This window comes from Hyla sarda, chromosome 9 (genome assembly GCF_029499605.1).
Source record: "Hyla sarda isolate aHylSar1 chromosome 9, aHylSar1.hap1, whole genome shotgun sequence".
NCBI classification, from domain to species: Eukaryota; Metazoa; Chordata; class Amphibia; order Anura; family Hylidae; genus Hyla; species Hyla sarda.
This window is the reverse complement of record NC_079197.1, coordinates 50,785,718-50,809,377: the sequence shown is the minus strand read 5'-3', so window position 1 is coordinate 50,809,377 and position 23,660 is coordinate 50,785,718. Positions and strand designations below refer to the sequence as shown.

General features: G+C 42.4%; 1 protein-coding gene across 5 annotated transcripts in view; it reads left to right on the top strand.

Moving 5' to 3' along the window:
- The window catches only part of STARD8 (StAR related lipid transfer domain containing 8), a 185,784-nt gene that overhangs the window by 140,747 nt on the left and 21,377 nt on the right, over positions 1-23,660 (top strand). For 4 of the 5 annotated variants that reach the window (XM_056539267.1, XM_056539265.1, XM_056539268.1 and 1 more), the window contains 5 exons: positions 5,637-5,708; positions 8,839-8,920; positions 11,167-11,230; positions 12,115-13,379; positions 22,749-22,922. In XM_056539267.1, the coding sequence (XP_056395242.1) occupies positions 5,637-5,708; positions 8,839-8,920; positions 11,167-11,230; positions 12,115-13,379; positions 22,749-22,922 (1,657 nt within the window). The remainder of the gene's footprint in view (positions 1-5,636; positions 5,709-8,838; positions 8,921-11,166; positions 11,231-12,114; positions 13,380-22,748; positions 22,923-23,660) is intronic. The other variant, XM_056539266.1, reaches the window with a different exon arrangement.

The following is a 23,660-nucleotide window of genomic DNA, read 5'->3' as shown; positions in this document are numbered from 1 at the left end:
TGAATGTGCCATATTAAAAACAAATACCAAGTATAAAAGTTAAATAGATTTTCCTTTACAAGACTTTTTGTTGTTTAGTTAAAGATCCAGGTGTCTGTATATAGATCTTGTATAGAGACACTCTGACCTCTCAGCTCTTTGTTCTTTTTGATGTCTTTGTCCCGGTTTTACCATGACAAATAGAAGTGACCTCACGTGTTGCCAAGGTTAGAACTAGTGGGGCATGAGGCACTTATTATAGTGTCTTTATAACTCCTTCCTGGAAAGAGGCCATTTGTGGAGAAACTTCATATTGGAAGCTACAAGCATCAGTGTTATCTAAGGAACCTGCATCTGTCAGGTATTTATGGTATATTCTGAGGCTATGCCTTAAATGTGTAAAATGGGAATACTCCTTTAAAGTGAAGTTGCCATGATTATCCTGCGGAAGTGGCACTTGCTATTTTTGTATGTGCGTTGCAGATGTTTTCATATCTTTTTAGAAATTCTATATAAATAATCCCGTTCATCTGTGTAGCTTTGTGTCTCAGAAGAAATTAAAACAGCAGTTGCAGTGGAGGAAAAAAGTATTTGACCCCCCCCCCCCCTGCTTATTTTGTACATTTGCCAATTGACAAATAAATTGTCTATCTAAAATATTTATGGTAGGTTTTGTTTGAACTGTGAAATAAAGACTAATAGCAACAAAAAAATCCTGAAAAATGCATTTCAAGTAAGTTATTTGCATTTTACACACTGATATAAGTATTTGGCCCCTCATCAATAAGTAAGATTTCTGGCTCCCAGGTGTCTTTTTTTTTTTAAGGGTAGTGTCACACGTGCACATTCCTGTGGCAGCACACAAGACTCGAAACAGCTGGGGGCACAGTATAGGGTCGGGTCATTGGTGGATCTGCAGCATAAAATACGCTGCGGTCCGTTCTGTTACCCTACCCTAAGAGGCTTCTCATCTCAGCTTGTTACCTATATAAAAGACACCTGTACCCAGGGAATCAATCAATCAATCCGATTCCAAGCTCTCTACCATGTCCAAGACCATAGAGTTGTCCAGGGACAAGATTATAGAACTACAAAAGGCTGGAATAATGTACAAGACCATCGGCAAGCAGCTTGGTGAGAAGTTTACAATAGTTGGTGCCATTATTTGCAAATGGCAGAAAAACCTAAATATTGGTCAATCTCCCTTGGTCAGGGGCTTCATGCAAGATCTCACCTCATGGACCTTCAATGATCATTAGAATGGTGAGGAATTGGCCCAGAACAATTCAGCAAGATCTTGTCAGTGATGGAAATTAGGACCATATTCACCAAAAAAACTATTGGTAACACACTATTCTATGCAGGACTGAAATCCCGCAGTGCACATAAGGTCACCCTTCTCTAGAAAGCACATGTATAGGCCCGTCAGAAGTTTGCCAATTAACATCTGAACGATTCAAAGGTTCGTAGGCAAACTTCAGACTGCCTGTACATGCGGTAAAACTCCACTGAAGGTTTGATCTGTAAAATCCCAGGTTCCCCTTCTATTTCTGTAGTTGTTTTATGTTTTCTCTGAACCTTGCAACTTGTCCAAGGGACTACTTGCAAAATCGTTGTCTACTGCTGGCCTATAGACTATTCTCAGCTGCTGTCTTATCACTCCTGGTTTTATTTATTTATAAAGGGATTTCCTGCAAACTATCATAACCTGAGCAGGCTTAGTATATTACCACCACAAGATTCATAAGAATGTCATTGCTGTGTATGATATAAGTTAAATAAGGTTGGCTATGATTTATATTAAGGTATGTTGGCACATCTTACTCCAAAATAGTGTCTAATTAACTGGATGACATATTAACCAACTGTATCTACAGTAATCTAGAAATGGAAAAAAGTCACTTCTCATCTCCACACAGAACCCAGTGAAGAAAATGTGCCATTGGGCCAGGCTGTGATATACGTGACCAATTTGTCAAAGAGAACACAGAACTATGTGGATTAGGGTGAAATCAATTTGCATAGGACAATACAATGACAGTGAATCACTCTTTACGATCACCCATGTGTGAATAAACATCAACTCAAAATGTCATAATCACATATTTGCAAATGGTGACTGTTGCCAAAAGAATATGAACCCCACTTATATTAACTATATTGGTGTAAATTGGTATTTGCTTAATGGATTTGAACATGAATCACTCATATTGTGCACTACCTCGGCTGTCAGTCCCTGTAGGCCTAATCACAGAACATCCAGCCTTACCGAACCTGTACACTGAAGCTACTGGTTCTAAATGTCCCTATGTGACATCTAGAGATGAGTGAAGTTACAGCAATTCAATTCGTCACGAACCTAGTGGCTCCGCGGTTGCGGACATTAGCCTGCATAAATTAGTTCAGCTTTCAGGTGCTCCAGTGGGCTGGAAAATGTGGATACAGTCCGAGGAGAGAGTCTTCTAGGACTGTATCCACCTTTTCCAGCCCCCTGGAGCACCTGAAAGCTGAACTAATTTATGCAGGCTAAAGTAAGCAACCTCCGAGCCGAGAAATTTGTGACAAATCGAAGCACTGTAATTTCACTTCTAGTGACATACTATGTTCACTGAATGTTTCTGTGTGCTGTGATGATACACTACCTCAGGAACTAGCTGTAAATATAAATATGCACAGGGTATCCACTGGTCAGTGTATCAGAGCTATTGCTTTTCCCAATATTGGCTAATGGTCCAACTTCTACTTTTGGCAATATAATAATGTATACTACACGATTAGGTACAGGTTTCTCTCTTTTCAAGACACATCAATAGCCCCCACCTGCCTTTTCTAGAACTCCTATACTACAATAAAGTGGCATATAATGGTGCATGCCAGCCATTCACATCTGTGGGAGGTGTTCAGCCAAATAAAACTTTATGGAGCAAGGCTCTCTTCTCACTTGCAGTGACGTTTGCAATAAACAGAACAGTGAATCCAACAGTAACAATACAAATACAGGTACGTAGAAGAGAGAGTAGGAATGGACAGACATCTTTGAAACTAAACCTAGTTGAGGATGAAGAAGAAACGCTGCTAATATTACCACTTACCACCTCACCCAGAACATGAGGTAGAACCAATGGGTCATCAATTTAAGCCAACAAACATTAGTACCCACCCTCCCAGTTGTAAATGTCCTCCTAGTCAAAGGTCACCATCACTATATGTGATTGTGCCCACATCCTGCTATGGTTCTGTGTCAGGGGTAAAAAGGCATGGTGCTGTCCTATTCAGAATCATGGCAGCTCTCTGGTTCTAGTAAAGCCCCTTTACCGCTATACAAATAACACCCAACCACAAACTCTTAGAGCCTCAGTCTCCATTGCATTACAGTAGTGTTCTGTGTCTGACATGTAATATTAGCAAGGTACAAGGTGTATGTCTAGACATCAGAGGAAAAAGATCTCATTAAGAGAAAAGAAAGCCAGGTGGGGGAGGGGGTGTTACAAGAAATTGCACATGTTTTTAATATACAGCCTGACATGGCTTAGTGTGTCGGCTCCTTATATGTTGGCTTGAGCGTTTGATCCTTGGCAATGCATTAGGTCAGGGCCACCGTTTATTGCCAGACCCTTCAGTATTTATGGGGGTTGGCCTTATAATAGAGGTCTACTGCAAAAATAATGGATTCAGACATATACCATCCAAACCTGTAGCGTCCACCAGGATTTCATTTTTAAATGTGCGCTTACAAGGATCTTAACTGCATGCCAAAATGATGTTATAACATGTGTACCTTCCTTCAGCAGTCCAAAACCATTCAAGCTGCCCATTCCTGTATTTTATTTTTAGAGGTTTTATGTGATAAACTTGTTTGTTACCCTAAAGAGATAGTAGTAAATGAACATAACAGCATGATATGCTATATAAAAATGATTGTATAAGCTGCGACCACCATCAGCTCCAGGAAAGGTAGTTTGCTTTTTATACCCCAATAGCTATCCAATGGTGTCAGACAGATCTTCTTTAGTAAATGGATCTGAGCAGAATTACCAGAAATATACTGGCACTGTTTCTGTAAGAAAGTAACCATGCTTTTCTAATCTCATACAGCCCTTTTAAAGCTGTGAGAAGTCTGACTGCAAGAGCATGCTTCATTGACATAACTGCGATGTTCTAGCATGGCTTACAATCTGAACTCTCCAAGGACATGGACACTTAGAGGCATGCTGGGTCTAGTCTTTCAGCCTTGCTTCAAAGATGAAGTCATGTTCACCAGTGTCTGACCTGACTTGTGTGCTCAGATTTATGGGCTACATTCATGCATATTTGACTTAGGAAATGCCCCAGTGTAATGATAGCCTACTGACAACATTCCTATAAATGACTCAACGGTAGCGTCTGATGGCATTACAGCCGTAGGCCTCCACAGCTGGAGGCAATCCTCTTCCAGAATGTGTCATATGTGGCTATTTGCTTGCTATATTGGTTAAGTTTACATTCTAATATGGCTGAGGCAGGCAAAATAAAAAATAAAAATGGCGGTGCGCACTTCCAGTAATAGTACTGTGGACATCTCACCCGGCAGTGTGCTCAGAAGCGATGATCTAAAAATGAGAGAACGGTTGTAAATGTCTTCTCTCAGCTCCTACTGGAAAATATTTAGCAGTGGAAACTATTTGGCAGCGGGCAAGGGAGGGGGAGCTATAGGAACGTGGTGGAGTGGGAGAATCACAATGGGACCTAAGGATGATAAGCAAATCAGCTGACTTGAGCCTTTAACACAAGACTTTTCCTTTTTTTTGTATGTAAAGTGTAGTCAACTGTGCTATTGTATACAGCCAAATAAAAAAAGTATACATAGCAATGTAGTTTTTTATAATGTCAATGGAGAAACAGGTTCTTTGATATGGCATATAACAGAATTATCATTATTTATTATTTTTCATCTGGTAAAGAATACGATGTGAACCCAGCCCAATAAAATGTTTCTGTCATTTCGTGAGCTATGATTCGTCATATAATGTTTGGCTTCAATGATCGGTTCTGGGTTATATTGCATACAGAACCTATGTTATTTACTATAGATCGATATAAAAATGTATTTAGATTTATTATTTATTATTTTTTCTTCTCCTTCTGAAAACCAATATGGCCACCAATACTTTTTCAAAAGTTTTTGTTTTCAAGCCTTCCTAGAGTTCAGAATAGAAAATAATGTCATGAATATATAGGACCAGAGTTGTACAGCAGTGCTGCAGAATGAACGCCTTTTTAAAAAAAAATAAACTGTAATGTCAACTGCATTGGTTGTCATCCAGCTTTTGCAGAAATTTGACAGAATTATTATTATTATTATTTTTTTTTTTTATAGAAGTATATGGGCTGGAACCAGCATAAAAAAATAAAAAATAAAATTATATATTTCCATTGGTAACTTATTTGTATTTCATTTATGTACTTTAGTTATTTATCTATTTTTGTGCCTTTTTACATAATATCAAAGTCTGATGAGTCTGAAGAGATCTGAATGGCTGTAAAAACTTACTTGGGAAAAAAAAAAATAAAGAATAAAAAAAATAATAATGTTACATTGATAAATAAAAATGTATGCAACTATAATGATTTATACTACATATAATACTAATGTTTTATATGCTTTCTTATCATTGTAGACTTCGAGGCCAAGAAGGCTTGTGATTGGTTGCGGGCTGCGGGATTCCCCCAGTATGCACAATTATATGAAGGTAATCTTTTCTCCTTCTTTAAAACTTTTAGAAGTACTAGTTTGTTGTTGTTGTTGTTGTTGTTGTTGTTGTTGTTGTTGTTTTTGTGTTTTTTTTTTTGTTTTTTTTTAACTGTGCCATATCTGTGCACAGGTTGTGTGTGGTATTACAGATCAGCCACTTTTACTTTTAATGGGACTGAGTTACAATACCAGATAGAACCCATGGACAGTTGTGGTGGTTTGGAAAAGAAAGTTATTTATAGCTCCTCCCATGCTTTATGGCTTAGTACAGTGTTTTCCGAAAAGTGTGCCTCTAGTAGTTTCAAAACTACAACTCCCAACATGCCTGGACAGGCATGCTAGGAGTTGTAGTTTTGCAACAGTTGGAGGCACGCTGTTCGGAAAACACTAGCTTAGTATATGTCTGTGCAAATTAGAAGGCTCCATAGAGTGTGTTCTTTACTACACAGGTTTTGATAAATCTCCCCCATAATCTTTTTTTGATGTCTGTGAGGCTGTCACTGGAGCTGCCTTTACCGTTTCCCTCAAACTGAACATCTTTCAATCTGAGCCACAAAGTCAGGAATCGAGGCTCCAGCACTCACACGGGGCTGAGAGGATGGAACAGATTTCTTGAACAATAGCTGGAAGCATGGCATCATGAGGAAGCGTCAGGCCAACCATTGTCTGACCAAGTGACTTCCAGATTCCCCCCCCCTCCAGAAAACAGCTCCCAAATAAACAATGACGACAGCAACTGCTAACAGCCGAAGCTCATAACTAGGTGCAAAACCTTCCCTTCCTGTTCCTGAGGGAAGTGGTGAATCAGCTGTAGAAGCAGGATCACTGGATAAGGACCATACGGAGAGAAAAGCTAAACCAGATAAAACCTTACATTTTTAGATTACAGTGCAGAAGTGTACACAGGATTTGTTGAAGGGGAGAATTATATAAGCATGCATACATCGGGAACACTGGTATAAGCATGCATACAGTGGGAACACTGGTATAAGCATGCATACATTGGGAACACTGGTATAAGCATGCATACATTGGGAACACTGGTATAAGCATGCATACATTGGGAACACTGGTATAAGCATGCATACATTGGGAACACTGGTATAAGCATGCATACATTGGGAACACTGGTATAAGCATGCATACATTGGGAATGCTGGTGTCAACACAGTATAGTCTGGATGGTGGATAAGCAGCCCCAAACAAGTTCCAAAGATATTCAAGCTGTCCTGCAGGCTCAGGGAGCATCAGTGTCAGCGCAAACTATCCGTTGACATTTAAATGAAATGAAACACTATGGCCGGAGACCCAGGAGGACCCCACTGCTGAAAACAGAGACATAAAAAAGCAAGATTACATTTTGCCAAAATGACCTTGATTAAGCCAAAATCCTTCTGGGAAATCATCTTGTAGACGGATGAGACCAAGATAGAGCTTTTTGGTAAAGCACATCATTCTACTGTTTACCAAAAACGGAATGAGGCCTACAAAGAAAAGAACACAGTACCTACAGTGAAATATGGTGGAGGTTTAATGATGTTTTGGGGTTGTTTTGCTGCCTCTGGCACTGGGTGCCTTAAACGGATTTTGGGTCGCAATGTACAGCCCAGTGTCAGAAATCTGGGTTTGCGTCCAAGATCTTGGGTCTTTCAGCAGGACAATTATCCCAAACATACGTCAAAAAGCACCCATAAGATGGATGGCAACAAAGCGCTGGCAAGTTCTGAAGTGGCCAGCAATGAGTCCAGATCTATATCCCATTGAACACCTGTGAAGAGATCTTAAAAATGCTGTTGGGAAAAGGCGCCCTTCCAATTAGAGAGATCTGGAGCAGTTTTTCCTCCCTTGTTTGGTTTAGTTCCAATACACACAAAGGGAATAAACATGTGTATAGCAAACATGTGTTCCTACACTCCTTTTCTGTGAGAAATACTTCATTTTCAAGAAAAATTTCAGGGGTGCCAACCTTTACGGCCATGACTGTATATCTTATTAAAGAAAAATGTCCAGAAAGGATCCCACATAATAGCATACCTTGTGGTACATGTTTTTTTTTCTTTCCTACTGGACCCAGCTCCGTAGAAAAGCATGGAAGTCTGAGCTATTCCATCCAGCAAACCCAGATGGATACAAGCTGAACGGAGGACAAAGTGACACACTTTTGGCTTCTGTGATTATAATGGGGGGTCTATTGGAACTGTTTAATGCATATGTAAGGACCAATCATATGCCTGTGGAATTACTGGGCCTTGCAGTCCATTGCCATTCATGGTCTGTGTCAGTTACATGAAATTCCCATGCTTCATGGGCTGACACAGTGACGTAGGGGCTGGGGAGCAGGTGATATTTGTTGTAGTTCCCCTGGGACATACTCTGTACAGTGTCTGACCTGATGGTGTTTGTGGTGCCCATGATGGTGTAGTGCAGAAAGGAGGCCATACAATGTGATCACTTTAGCAGGGCACAGTCTATACTGAGCACAACCAATTCTTGCACAAATAGACGCAAAGTCTATCACAATACAACTGATAGGTGATATCTAGAGCCGGGGTGTCCTATGAAGATAATTTATACTAGGTTAACTGGTGCTTTCAGTCTTTGCTCTTATCACTAGCCCCTTCTGACTTTCTCCCTGAAGCGTTCCCTAGTTGGTTGGTCCCAGGGGTCAAGTCCTATTGAAAAAAGTGTGGGAACTCGCCCAAGATTTCCACTCTAGGGCTGGTCCTGCAGGACTCTTGCTAATGGGGACAGGGTTCCTGCTGTAGAAAAAGTTCAGGAACAAAGGGGGAGATTTATCAAAATCTGTTCAGAGGGAAAGTTGCTGAGTTGCCCATAGAAACCAATCAGATCGCTTCTTTCATTTTTAACAAGGCCTCTGCAAAATGTAAGAAGCGATCTGATTGGTTGCTACTGGCAACTCAGCAACAAGTAACATGGCAAGTAAAAGTAATAAAACAAAGATGGACAACACCAAACCAATGGGCCACCAGGGAACCTAGTGTGATACTGCATAAGTCATATATTGGTCCAAAATAGGGCTGCTACTCAGAAAAGCTTCCTAAAAACAACAGGAGAGCTATAGATATCAATATTTTGCCTTGATTGACAATCTGCTTTTCCTCTTGCAGATTCCCAGTTTCCAGTGGACATTGCATGTGTGAAGAGAGACCATAGTTTTTTGGATCAAGATTCCCTCAAAGCCCTCTGCAGGTAGTTTACATGTCGTTGAATGTAATGAGGCCATTTACTAACAAACAACTGTAATATTTGTTCAGTGAGGTTTGTGAGCATCAGTGCATGGAAAGCTAGATCAAAATGTGTTACACAGACAAATGGGATTTTCTAGATGTTCAGGTAGCACTGGGAAATGTAAAAATCACGACAAAAACACAACAAACCTCCCCCCCCCCCCCCCCCCCCCTTCCCCTGCAGGGTTCTTTCTAAAGAAAATGCCATTCCCAGATAACCGCTTTTAAGAACTTATGTTAAATTATGTAAGTAACTTATGTCATGTAAGTGAGCCTTTTCACATGGCATAGATCCGTTTTCAGACACTGGGGCATTTTAAAGTCTGTCCTCCCCACACAGTGTGTGTGTATGTGTGTCTTTGTGTGTGTGTGTGTGTGTATGTATCTCACAGATTCCAGTGATTGTTTTCTTACCGATTCCAGTAATGATCAACTATCTGGGTAAAAGGCTCGGGAGCTGTTTTTTGTGTGCATGGTTGGGAACAGCATGGCCCGTTCCCTGTAAGGACATTGCTCACTGTTACGCCGAGCGCTCCGGGTCCCCGCTCCTCCCCGGAGCGCTCGCTTCACTCTCGCTACCGCAGCGCTCCGGGCAGCTCCACTGACCCGGTGCGCTGCGATACCGTCTCCAGCCGGGATGCGATTCGCGATGCGGGTGGCGCCCGCTCGCGATGCGCGTCCCGGCTCCCGTACCTGACTCGCTCTCCGTCTGTCCTGTCCCGGCGCGCGCGGCCCCGCTCCCTAGGGCGCGCGCGCGCCGGGTCTCTGCGATTTAAAGGGCCACTGCGACGCTGATTGGCGCAGTGGTTCCAATTAGTGTGTTCACCTGTGCACTCCCTATTTATACCTCACTTCCCCTTCACTCCCTCGCCGGATCTTGTTGCCATTGTGCCAGTGAAAGCGTTTCCTTGTGTGTTCCTAGCCTGTGTTCCAGACCTCCTGCCGTTGCCCCTGACTACGATCCTTGCTGCCTGCCCCGACCTTCTGCTACGTCCGACCTTGCTTCTGTCTACTCCCTTGTACCGCGCCTATCTTCAGCAGCCAGAGAGGTTGAGCCGTTGCTAGTGGATACGACCTGGTCACTACCGCCGCAGCAAGACCATCCCGCTTTGCGGCGGGCTCTGGTGAAAACCAGTAGTGACTTAGAACCGGTCCACTAGCACGGTCCACGCCAATCCCTCTCTGGCACAGAGGATCCACCTCCTGCCAGCCGGCATCGTGACACTCACCTGAGTACAAATCTTACGAGTCTGTGTATAATCTGTGGCTATTGGCTCTTATGAGTGGAAATACAATTTCTGCTGCTGTTGGGCATACAATTTTACTCCCAGACACCTTTCACTGACTCATTCTCCATTCTACTCCACCCTTCAGTTTTTTCACTTTTTCCACAGTTCTATAACATGCTCCTCTTCCTCTCATCCCTTGAATGTAAATACAGGGTTTAGTAACTGAAGTATATTAGTAAAATGAAATCTAAAAATCTCACGAATGAAGCGCTCTCAGACTTCTGTCTGTAAATATATTATACTGTACCGAATATGTTCAGTAACCAGTTTCTACTGTAGTCTCATACTATATTTCTTTGTACTTTTTACAAAAGCAAACGGGTGTCATGAGCTGCCAGAACTGTTGTAAGGGCCATTGATCTTATAGAAGATGTCACTGATGGGATTGTAGACCTGTTGGGGTCTGAAATTTGTAGTTTCCCAACAGCTGGAGAGCCTTTGTAGTGTGTTATGTCATTTGGACTTTGACTACTGGATCTTAATGACATTAGGGTATTAAGTGACTTTCCATTGATGTTGTGCTATAACTATGGGATATGGTGGTATTTCACCTTGGATCTTGCAAAGGGGATTTCCTCTCTGGGCTAAATTCTAGCTTAACCCGTCCTGATGCCAGGGGATGTTAAGTTAAACACCATGCTGGTGTGTGGCTCTGCAGCTGCAAAGTACTAGCTAGAGTTAAAAGGATTTCATCAGTATTATTAATCCCGAGAGCAGCTAAATGTCAGCACAGGTTGTTCCAAAGAATTTAACCCATTATTTAAGAACAAGTTCACACTCACTCCACTATCCTGTAAGGGCAGAGTGGTTAGAGTCCTCATTGGTCACTGAAGGGTAAAATAAACATGGAGTTTATAGCCGGAGAAAGGAAAAGCTTGATCTTCATAGGGAAGATACATTGATCTCTCTTTCTTTGCAGGCGACTAATGACACTGAATTCATGTGCGTCTATAAAGCTGGATGTTCATGATCATCGAAAACAGGTAAGATGACAAAAAGGATGTACAAGCAAAAACTGGTGACAGTGATTCTAGATACACCTAGGTACAAATGTGTCCGACAATTGATGATCACAGTAACGTAACATGGACTGGTTAGTGACAATATAGTACTCAGTGCTTCTTCAGGTTCACTTTTCATATAGTAGATCTATTCTACATACCATGTTGAGTGGCCTTGCAAATCTATTGACTTATTTACCCTGTACTGATCTCTTGTAAAAACAAGTGTTCTAGCCCATGCTTGGCCACAGCCAGTCAGCTCAACTGTTAGAGATGTGCCTGTTGACAAGATTGTAAACTGGTTCCATTAACAACCAGTAGAATGGTGAATGGGCTTCAATACTTGCAGTTATTCAGATTAAAATATGATTTAATATTACATGTAATGTTGAAGCTGCAGATATATTATAAAGCCGGAGGAGCTGAGCAGATTGATTATATCGTTTTGTGGGAAAAGTTCCAGGATAACTTGTCATTTATTTATGGAAATCTCTGCTTATTCTGGACGATGTACTAAAATTGGAGGGGGGTCCTACTCCTACTCTTATCTCTGTGTAGGAGCACCCAAAACGAGCAGAGATTTATATGAATAAATGACAAGTTATTCTGAAATTTTCACACAAAACTATATATCAATCCACTTAGCTTCTCCTTTTATATAACATGCTACCTACAGATTGGACTGCTTCTTTTAACATGAGGATGGGTTCCATAAAAAAAAAAAAGTATACAAAAAATATACATAAGGCAATATGCATTTACATAGGATGTTTGTTTATGCTTCATAAATGTTAGATGTTATAAGCCTTTATTTCCTATATTGCTAAGATTTATAATATACAATTTATTAAATATGTTTCATTTAGCAACAGAATGAAGACTCTGATGATGACGATCAGTGTGCGATCAGTGATCGCTGGGCATTCCAGAGGGACCAGGGGCGCTGGTCTCGACTGGACTCGATTGAACTGCTGTCTCCGAAATTTGATGGGCCACCTACCATTAAAAGCACATCCAGTAGGGATAGTATCTTAACAGACCTAAGCACAGAACTAGAGGCCACCTCTCTGCGCAGTGTAGGAAGCAGCAGAGGGATTATGGACATAGTAGTTACTCCTCCTGCAGAATTGTCTTCTTTGCCTTCTTCCCCATCTGCCGGTAAACCATGCAGGAGCCTCAGCGACCAGTCTTTAGCTTCTCACCGTCGAGGGTTGAAGGAAAAAACGAAGAAAAGGAAAACAAAAGGCTTTCTAAAAAGGATGGAGTCTTTGCGTAAGAAGGATAAAGACAAAAAAGATCTTACAACATTGATTTCTAATGACCTGGAACACTCTGGGAGAGATGGAATACATTTCCAAAACCAGTGTGGTGGTGATGATGATGACGACGATGTGGACATTCATTCATATGATAAAGATTTCCTTCATCCTGGCTATAGGACTAAATGTGCATCTATTGACAGTATCAGAAAGCCACATTTGGATGGTCACTGTAAAGGGGTGTATTTGGAGGATTATGACCTCATTGGAAAGGATGATATGAAGCACAGGTTGTCACAAAAGTCGGATCGTCTGGTATGCATCCCAATGGACCATAAGCCTGGAACTTTCCCAAGGTCTCTTTCTATTGAAAGTTTATGTCCTACAAACAATGTACCCTTAGAAAGTTGGAAAATGGGAAGCAAGTCTTTAGGATACTCTGTGTGTAGCAGTATGGACTCTCATGGACTGGAGGGACGACAGAGAAGAGGATCGTATAGTTCAATTGGAAGCCGTTCAAGCATATATGACAACGTACCTGCTTCCCTTACAGGAAGTGGGGATATTTTAGAACATGGAGGCAGTAGTGACCTTTTTGGCCATTTGGATGATGTTCTCAATCATGTAAAGGGCCTACAGAGAATGGTGGAGATTTGGTCACGAACTGTGTGTCCAGAGCTTGATGAAGAGGAAACGGACTCTGGCGGTGAACAGATTGGTCACCTTGCTTATGAAGAAAGATCAATATCTGATGTTGGCACTTCAGCCAGTGACTTTGACAGCACTGGCAATTCTCTCAACGAAACAGAGGATGGTGAAATGAGAGAGAGAAGGGACTCTGGAGTGGGGGCGTCCTTGACCAGGCCGTCTAGGTGAGTCCATTTTATCCTGTACTAAGAGTTTTAAGCTACACAATAAAACTTTTATTTTACATTTATGCGGCAAACATTCCAATTCGGAAATTATAAGTTCACTTTACAAAGTACCGTATTTATCGGCGTATAACACGCACTTTTTAGGTAAAAATGTTTAGCCTAAAGTCTATGTGCGTGTTATACGCCGATACACCCCCAGAAAAGGCAGGGGGAGAGAGGCCGTCGCTGCCCGCTTCTCTCCCCCTGCCTTTCCTGGGGTCTAGAGCGCTGCTGCCGGCCCTTCTCTCCCCCATTACCAGCGCCGATAGCCAGGGGGAGAGAAGCGGCGCCGACAGCCAGGGGGAGAGAAAGGGCAGCGGCACCCATTGCCGGCGCCGCTGCCCCCGTTGCCTCCCCCCATCCCCGGTGGCATAATTACCTGCGTCGGGTCAGCGCTGCTGCAGGCCTCCGCCGTGCGTCCCTGGCGTCGTTGCTATGCGCTGCACGGCGCGGCGCGTGACGTCAGTGCGCCGCGCCGTGCATAGCAACGACGCAGGGGACGCGCACCGGAGGCCTGCAGCAGCACGGACCCGACCCAGGTAATTATGCCACCGGGGATGGGGGGAGGCAACGGGGCAGCGGCGCCGGCAATGGGTGCCGCTACCCCTTCTCTCCCCCTGGCTATCGGCGCCGGCAATGGGGCGCCGGCACCGATAGTCAGGGGGACAGAACAGGCAGCGGCGCTGATAGCCAGGGGGAGAGAAGGGCCGGCAGCAGCGCTCTAGACCCCAGGAAAGGCAGGGGGAGAGAAGCGGGCAGCGACGGCCTCTCTCCCCCTGCCTTTCCTGGGGGTATATCGGGGTATACACGCGCACACACGCACCCTCATTTTACCATGGATATTTGGGTAAAAAATTTTTTTTACCCAAATATCCTTGGTAAAATGAGGGTGCGTGTTATAGGCCGGTGCGTGGTATACCCCGATAAATACGGTATTAACTAGAGCTGGCTGTATTTCTTATTTTTTTTCCTTGTTCTAATAAACAATAAGAAAAGATGCTATGTATGCATGTACATATAAAAACATGGGTGTAGTAAGGTTATAGACATAAGTAGGGGGTATATACAGTAGATACCTCCCAATTGTATTCATACAGTATTCTATTAATGGACAACATCAAAGAGTCTGCTGACCACAGCTATGAACAACAAAACCTACAAACAATACTGCAGCAGACCAAATATGTTAATCAAAAATAGACAATTTTTATTGGTTACCAACACACAAAAATACATACATAAAATACATAATAAAAACAGAGATGACCGCAGATGAAAATGGACATCTATAGTGGCTGTAAAAATTGTAATATAAAGTAAATAAAGAATTTAAAGGGGTACTACAGTGGAAAAAACATTTTTCTAATCAACTGGTGGCAGAAAGGTAAATTACTTCTATTTAAAAATCTTATTCCTTTCAGTACTTATCAGCTGCTGTATGCTCCAGAGGAAGTTGAGTTGTTCTTTTCTGTCTGACCACAGTGCTCTCTGCTGACACCTATGTCCTTGTCAGGAACTGTCCAGAGTAGGAGAGGTTTGCAATTGGGATTTACTCCTTCTCTAGACAGTTCCTGACACGGACAGTGGTGTCAGCAGAGAGCAGTGTGGCAAGACAGAAAAGTACCATAAAACTTCCTCTGGAGTATACAGCAGCTGATAAGAACTGGAAGGATTAACATTTTTAAATAGAAGTAATTTACAAATCTGTGATCAAAAAGTCCAATCAAAACAAAAATGGTACAGATAAAAGCGTCAGATCACAGTGCAAAAAATGAGCCCTCATACCGCCCCTTATGCGGAAAAATACAAAAGTTATAGGGGTCAGAAGAGGACATTTTTCAATGTATTAACTTTGGTGCATGTAGTTATAATTATTTTTTTTTTAGTCGAAAAATAAAATCAAACCTATATAAATTGGGTATCCTAGTGACCGTATGGACCTACAGAATAAATATAAGGTGCAATTTTTACCAAAAACTGCACTGCGTAGAAACGGAAGCCGCTAAAAATTACAAAATGGCTTTTTTTTCTTTTTTCCAATTTTGTCCCATAAATAATTTTTTTTCAGGTTTTGCCATAGATTTCTGTGGGGAAATTATTAATGGTATTACAAAGTAAAATTGTTGGCGCAAAGATCAAGCCCTCATATGGATTTATAGGTGGGAAATTGAAAGTGTTATGATTTTTAGAAGGTGAGGAGGAAAAAAACAAAAGTGCGAAAATAAAAAATCGCCAGAGAGAGAAGGGGTTAAAAAAAATAAAAAAATAAATAAAAAAATTTCCCTGGAGTACCACTTTAACCCTGGAGGGTATACATCATATACATAGTTTAGGTACAGAGGTGCCAAATTATGCACTACCAAATAAAGTGCAAGTGCGGATAATAAAGTGCAATATCAGTAAACGCCACAAAAAAACACGAGCCAGGAACAACCAAGAGACATCCACCGCTACGTCTGTTTCGGATCGGAGTCCTTCTTCTGAAGGTTAAATTCAGTATGTACATTTTGTTTTTACAGCCACTAGAGATGTCCGTTTTCAATTGCTGTCATCTCTGTTTTTATGATGTATTTTATGTATTTTTGTGTGTTGGTAACTAATATAAATTGTCTATTTTTGATTAGGATATTTGTTCTGCTTTGGTTTGTATGTCCAATCACCTTCATGTAGATCAATCTAATCTGCTATAAGTGTGGACATGTATTGGGGGGCGGGCAGGATATGCATGTTGAACAGACTGTAAGGTATGTGATCAGCCCCCCTAAGGAATCTATACATATCAGTAAATTGCATTTTAAACATTACCACATCTTCTCGTTAAACATTTTATCAATGTGTGGGAATTCATACATGGTTGGGTCTGTGCTGCGTTTTTGACCTCCATTTAACGTATACATATGGAAAAAGCTGTAGACTGATTATAAATACCATTCTCATATTATAAATACCATCCTAAGTGCTATCATTACCAGAGCTTTTTTAAATAAAATAAATTAGAAACAAAAACCTCAATCCTATCAAATGGAGTGTCGTCCTACCACCTCCTCAATCTTCCGCTATGTTGATAACTATTTTACATTGTAATTGCAATAGTTAGTACAATCAGTGAATATTATTATATGTATATGTATGTCTTCAGTATTAAAGGTCATGGGGAAAAAAATGTTGGCCCTATTTTGTGCTTAGGAGGAGATTTATGAAAACCTGTGCAGAGGAAAAATTGACTAGTTGCCCATAGCAACCAATCAGATCGCTTCTCTCATTTTTAAAATATGAAAGAAACAATTTGGTTGCTGTGGGCAACTAGTCAACTTTTCCTCTTCACAAGTTGTGATTATCTTCCCGATATTATTTTCTTCGATATACTGATGGACACCAGCCATATATTTATGATATTATGGATTTATTTTTTATTTTTTTAAAGGGGTTATCCAGGAAAAAACTTTTTTTTTTATATATATCAACTGGCTCCAGTAAGTTAAACAGATTTGTAAATTACTTCTATTAAAAAATCTTAATCCTTTCAGTACTTATGAGCTTCTGAAGTTTAGGTTGTTCTTTTCTGTCTAAGTAATCTCTGATGACACGTGTCTCGGGAACCGCCCAGTTTAGAAGAGGTTTGCTATGGGAATTTGCTTCTAAACTGGGCGGTTCCCGAGACACGTGTCATCAGAGATTGCTTAGACAGAAAAGAACAACCTTAACTTCAGAAGCTCATAAGTACTGAAAGGATTAAGATTTTTTAATAGAAGTAATTTACAATACTGGTTAACTTTCTGGAGCCAGTTGAGATATATATATATATATATATATATATATATATATATATATATATATATATATATATATATATATATATATATATATATAAATAAAAGTTTTTTCCTGGAATACCCCTTTAAACTGTGACTTACCAGTATACACACATTTCACTCTGTACATTTTGGTGAATGGATGTGAACATTTATCTTTTGGAACCTCTGTATTTATTCTGTATTATATATTCATTTAGGAATGACATAAAACCCTTAGCTCCTATCGTAGGACTGGAGTCTTGGTAAACTGACCACAGTTATACAGATTGCAGACTATTGTAAATTACAGGGCATTGAAAATAATTCCTTTTAACTTCTTACATGGGAAGTTGTCTTTACCGTATATACTCGAGTATAAGCCAACCCGAATATAAGCCGAGGCCCCTAATTTTACCCCAAAAACCAGGAAAAGTTATTGACTCGACTATAAGCCTAGGGTGGGAAATACATCATCCCCCCACATCATCATCCAGACCCCCGTCATCATCCAGACCCCCGTCATTATCACCCCCGTCATTATCACCCCCGTCATTATCACCCCCGTCATTATCACCCCCGTCATTATCACCCCCGTCATTATCACCCCCGTCATTATCACCCCCGTCATTATCCCCCCTTCATCGTTAACCTGTCATCATCCCCCCCTTCATCATCACCCCCCTTCATCATCACCCCCTGTCATCATCCCACCCCCCCCCCCCCAATCCCCTTCATCATCATCACCACCTGTTAATCCAGTGGTCTTCAACCTGCGGACCTCCAGATGTTGCAAAACTAAAACTCCCAGCATGCCCGGACAGCCATCGGCGGTCCGGGCATGCTAGGAGTTGTAGTTTTGAAACATCTGGAGGTCCGCAGGTTGAAGACCACTGCGGCCTTCATCATCATCCAGACCCGCCCCCTTTAGTTTTCTACTCACCTTCCCTTGGTGGGAAGGAAGGGTGAGCTGGTCCGGGCCATCTATGCTGCAGGGACCGTCCGGTGGGGAGGGTTAGTCGTTCCGGGCTGTCCATCTTCACCGGGGGGCCCTCTTCTCAGCTCCGGGCGCGGCCCCGGACTAGTGATGTTGCCTTGACGACGTCGACGTAGAGGGAGGTCCCTGCGCATGAACCTCCCTGTGTGTCGTCAAGGCAACGTCACTAGTCCGGGGCCGGGCCCGGAGCAGAGAAGAGGGCCCCCCCAGTGAAGATGGACAGCCCGGAAAGACTAACCCTCCCCACCGGACGGTCCCTGCAGCATAGATGGCCCGGACCAGCTCACCCTTCCTTCCCACCGATGGGAGGTGAGTAGAAAACTAAAGGGGGGGGGGTCTGGTTGATGACGAAGGCCTGGGATTGACAGGCGGAGAGTTCACTCGAGTATAAGCCGAGGAGGGTGTTTTCAGCATGAAAAATCGTGCTGAAAAACTCTGCTTATACTCGAGTATATACGGTATGCAATATCTTAATACCAGTGTTTCTTTAAAGATAGAAGTTTCACGTGACTGCATATGGAAATTTTTGGTTCATCCATGCCATACTCATACGCGTTTTTAAAGGTTTTTTTTTTAAATCAACTGGTGCCAGAAAGTTAAACAGATTTGTAAATTACTTCTATAAAAAAAAAAACTTAATCCTTACAATACTTATTAGCTGCTGAATACTACAGTGAAAACTATTTTCTTTTTGGAACACAGAGCTTTCTGCTGAATCACGAACACAGTGCTCTCTGCTGACTTCTCTGTCCATTTTAGGAACTGTCCAGAGCAGCATATGTTTGCTATGGGGATTTTCTCCTACTCTGGAAAGTTAAAATGGACAGAGATGTCAGCAGAGAGCACTGTGCTCATGATTCAGCAGAGACCTCTGTGTTCCAAAAAGAAAAGAATTTCCTCTGTAGTATTCAGCAGCTAATATGTACTGGAAGGATTAAGATTTTTTTTATAGATGTAATTTACAAATTTGTTCAATTTTCTGGCCCCCAGTTGATAAAAAAAAAAAAAAAGAAAAGTTTTCCACAGGAGTAACCCTTTCAGGCTGTGTTTGCATCTACGTTCATACTTCCATTTTTCTGTTCTGTTATAGAAACAACTCCTAAATGTGCGTTTTACTGGCTCTTATTGAGATCCGTGGTATGACTACTTCTTGCTCAGGCAATGCTTCATTGGAAGGAAAAAGTATGCTAATTAGCAAATTTGCTCCCATCAAAATGGAAGAAAGCTATTTCATACTAGACAAAACAGACGTTCCTCAAAAGGAAGGGTCACCCAACTCTAGATCCCAACGCATCTGGGGCAGATTCTAGTGGGACTAGCATGATGCAGACTTCTCTCTTTCAATGGGGATTAAATTGACATTTTTCCCATGGAGCATTGCCTGAAAAAAGTCTCTACACCTCTGATCTCTTTAGTGAGAGTCTTTATTCCACCCTTCACCATCGTGATCTGCATCTAAGACATCCCTTGCCGACCAGCACCCTGCTCTGTACCAATAAGGCTGGGTTCACACTGCAGAATTTCTGGGCAGAATTTCTGCCTGAGATCAAGCCGGCGGCGCTAGGACCGAGCAGACTGCATTGATGCCCCCATAGACTGCAATGCATTTCTGGATCTTTTGGGAAATCTGCTCAGAAACGCATTGACATCTATGGGGATGGCAATGTAGTCCACGCGGTCCTAGTGCCGCCGGCTCGATCTCTGGCAGAAATTCTGCTCAGAAATTCCACAGTGTGAACCTAGCCTAAGGGGCAAGAACACCAAAATATCAAAGCAAATGGCAGAAGTGTCACATGACGGGCACTAATGAGGGCCATTTTACTAGAACAATTGGTGCTGAATCTGGGGAACAATCTACCTCAGGAACTGGCTACAGCAGGAAAACAGGCTTATATACATTCTTAGAACAAAATAACTTCTGCAGGAATATAGAATCACACCCTGTCCCCTTTATTCGGCCATACCCCTTCCCGTCACCTCCTTGGTTGAACTTGATGGACATATGCTTTTCTTTAACTCTACCAACCATGTAACTGTATGATTTTTATGATATCATATATCTTATCATATTTGCTAATGTGAACAAAGCCTTTAATCCCTTAAGGACCAAGGACGTACCGTTACGTCCTGAGTCCTTTCCCTTTCTATAACGCAGGGCCACGACGTGGCCCCGCGTCATAGCGGGTCGGGCCCGGCCCGTGGACCCGTGGCTAATAGTGCCTGGCAGTGATCGCAGTGCAGCAAGCTATTAACCCTTTAGACGCGGTGTTCAAAGTTGAACGCCGCGTCGAAAGTGAAACCATGCTGGTAAGCTCAGGGGGCTGTTCGGGATCGCCGCGGCGAAATCGTGGCGTCCCGAACAGCTGTTAGACACGAGGAGGGTCTCCTACCTTGCCTCCTGGTGTCCGATCGCCGAATGACTGCTCAGTGCCTGAAGTCCAGGCATGAGCAGTCAAGCGGCAGAATCATCGATCACTTGTTTCCTATGAGAAACCAGTGATCAATGTAAAAGATCAGTGTGTGCAGTGTTATAGGTCCCTATGGGAGCTATAACACTGCAAAAAAAAAAGTGAAAAAAAAAGTGAATAAAGATAATTTTTCCCCTTCCCTAATAAAAGTTTGAATCACCCCCCCTTTCCCATTTAAAAAAAAGTGTACATAAAAATAAAAATAAACATATGTGGTATCGCCACGTGCGGAAATGTCCAAATTATAAAAATATATCATTAATTAAACCGCACGGTCAATGGCGTACGCACAAAAAAATTCCAAAGTCCAAAATAGTGCATTTTTGGTTGCTTTTTATATCTTGAAAAAATGAATACCGTATTTATCGGGGTATACCACGCACCGGCCTATAACACGCACCCTCATTTTACCAAGGATATTTGGGTAAAAAAAGTTTTTTACCCAAATATCCTTGGTAAAATGAGGGTGCGTGTGTGCGCGTCTATATCCCGATACGCCGCTGCCCGCTTCTCTCCCCCTGCCTTTTCTGGGGTCTAAAGCCCTGCTGCCAGCCCTTCTCTCCCCCTGGCTATCGGCGCCGCTGCCCGTTCTGTCCCCCTGACTATCGGTGCCGGCGCCTATAGCCAGGGGGAGAGAAGGGGCAGCGGCACCCATTGCCGGCGCCGCTGCCCCGTTGCCTCCCCCCATCCCCGGTGTCATAATTACCTGGGTCGGGTCCGCGCTGCTGCAGGCCTCTGGCGCGCGTCCCCTGCGTCGTTGCTATGCACGGCGCATGACGTCAGTGCAGCGCATAGCAACGACGCCGGGAACGCACGCCGGAGGCCTGCAGCAGCGCGGACCCGACCCAGGTAATTATGCCACCGGGGATGGGGGGAGGTAACGGGGCAGCGGCACCGGCAATGGGTGCCGCTGCCCCTTCTCTCCCCCTGGCTGTCGGCGCCGGCAATGGGGTGCCGGCACCGATAGTCAGGGGGACAGAACGGGCAGCAGCGCCGATAGCCAGGGGGAGAGAAGGGCCGGCAGCAGCGCTCTAGACCCCAGGAAAGGCAGGGGGAGAGAAGCGGGCAGCGACGGCCTCTCTCCCCCTGCTTTTCCTGGGGGTGTATCGGGGTATAACACGCACATAGACTTTAGGCTAAAAATTTTAGCCTAAAAAGTGCGTGTTATACGCCGATAAATACGGTAAGTGATCAACAAGTCCAATGAATACAAAAATGGTACCGCTAAAAACTTCACAGCGCAAAAAGTGTTCCCTCAAACCGCCCCATACGCGGAAAAATAAAAAGTTATAGGGGTCAGAAGATGACAATTTTAAACGTATAAATTTTCCTGCATGTAGTTATGATTTTTTTCAGTAAGACAAAATCAAACCTATATAAGCAGGGTATCATTTTAATCGTATGGACCTACAGAATAAAGAGGTGTCATTTTTACCGAAAAATTTACTGCGTGAAAACAGAAGCCCCCTAAAGTTACAAAATGGTATTTTTTTTTCAAATTTTGTCCCACAATGATTTTTTTTTACGTTTCGCCGTAGATTCTTGGGTAAAATGACTGACGTCATTACAAAGTAGAATTGGTGGCGCAAAAAATAAGCCATCATATGGATTTTTAGGTGCAAAATTGAAAGGGTTATGATTTTTTAAAGGCAAGGAGGAAAAAACGAAAGTGCAAAAAACGGAAAACCCCCTGGTCCAGTACAGTAAAACCAGTACAGTTTCCAATTGGTGTTCCATGGTTTGTAGTGAACCTCCTTATTCTGTACTTGGTAGTATAGATATAGGGATAAGATATGGCAACTAATATGTTCCATTAAATGCTGCGGGTCTTCTTCCTCTAGGACAGTGTTTCCCAAACAGGGTGCCTCCAGCTGTTGCAAAACTACAACTCCCAGCATGCCCGGACAGCCAAAGGCTGTCCGGGCATGCTGGGAGTTGTAGTTTTGCAACAGCTAAAGGCACTCTGGTTAGAAAATGTTGCTCTTGGATCTTCGTATAAAGCTGTTTTTGGTAAGTTTTAGCAGGGTTAATCCACCGAATTCTTTTGTCACTGACTCTCTCTCCCCGGCAGGAAGTTACGCTGGCACAGCTTCCAAAACTCCCATCGGCCAAGCCTCAGCTCGGCATCACTGGAGATTAACAGGCAATCGTCCGCTCAGCTCAATCTCTTGCAGAAGTTATCCTTGCTGAGGCTGACTGCCATCATGGAGAAATATTCTGTACCAAGCAAGCAGGGATGGGCGTGGTGAGTAGTCTTTAAAATGTTCCTTGCTTCCTCGTATAACACACTGTACAAAGTTTTCTCTGCTATATGCAATTGTAACAACTACAAGAAGACATTACCCTATAGCACCTTAATCTATAGTAGTCGGCCTCAACGTGTGAGTCTCCAGCTGTTGCTAAACTAAAACTCTGAGCATGCTGGGAGTTGTAGTTTTGCAACAGCTCGGGAGTTGCAGGTTGAGAATCACTAGTCTGCAGTAACAGTGATGCAGAGCTTTACTACATAGCTGTGCAAAACAGTGTGCTGGTTTTTTCGGTTAACATTTTTTTTTCTAAAAATAAAGGCAAAGCTGAGTGGGAATGAGACCCTTAACACTTTACGTAATTGTTCAGATAGTGTTTTTGTTTTTTTAAGCCCTTTTACACCTTAGGGACTGAGCCCTTTTTCGCAATTCTGACCACTGTCACTTTAAGCAGTAATAACTCTAAGATGCTTTTACCGATTATTCTGATTCTGAGATTGTTTTTTCGTGACATATTCTACTTTATTTTGGTTGGTAAATTTTTGTCGTTACTTACATCCTTTCTTGGTGAAAAATCCCAAAATGTCATGAAAATATTGAAAATTTTGCATTTTTCTAACTTTGAAGCTCTCTGCTTGTAAGGAAAATGGATATTCCAAATACATTTTATATTGATTCACAAATACAATATTGTCTACTTTATGTTGGCATCATAAAATGGACATATTTTTACTTTT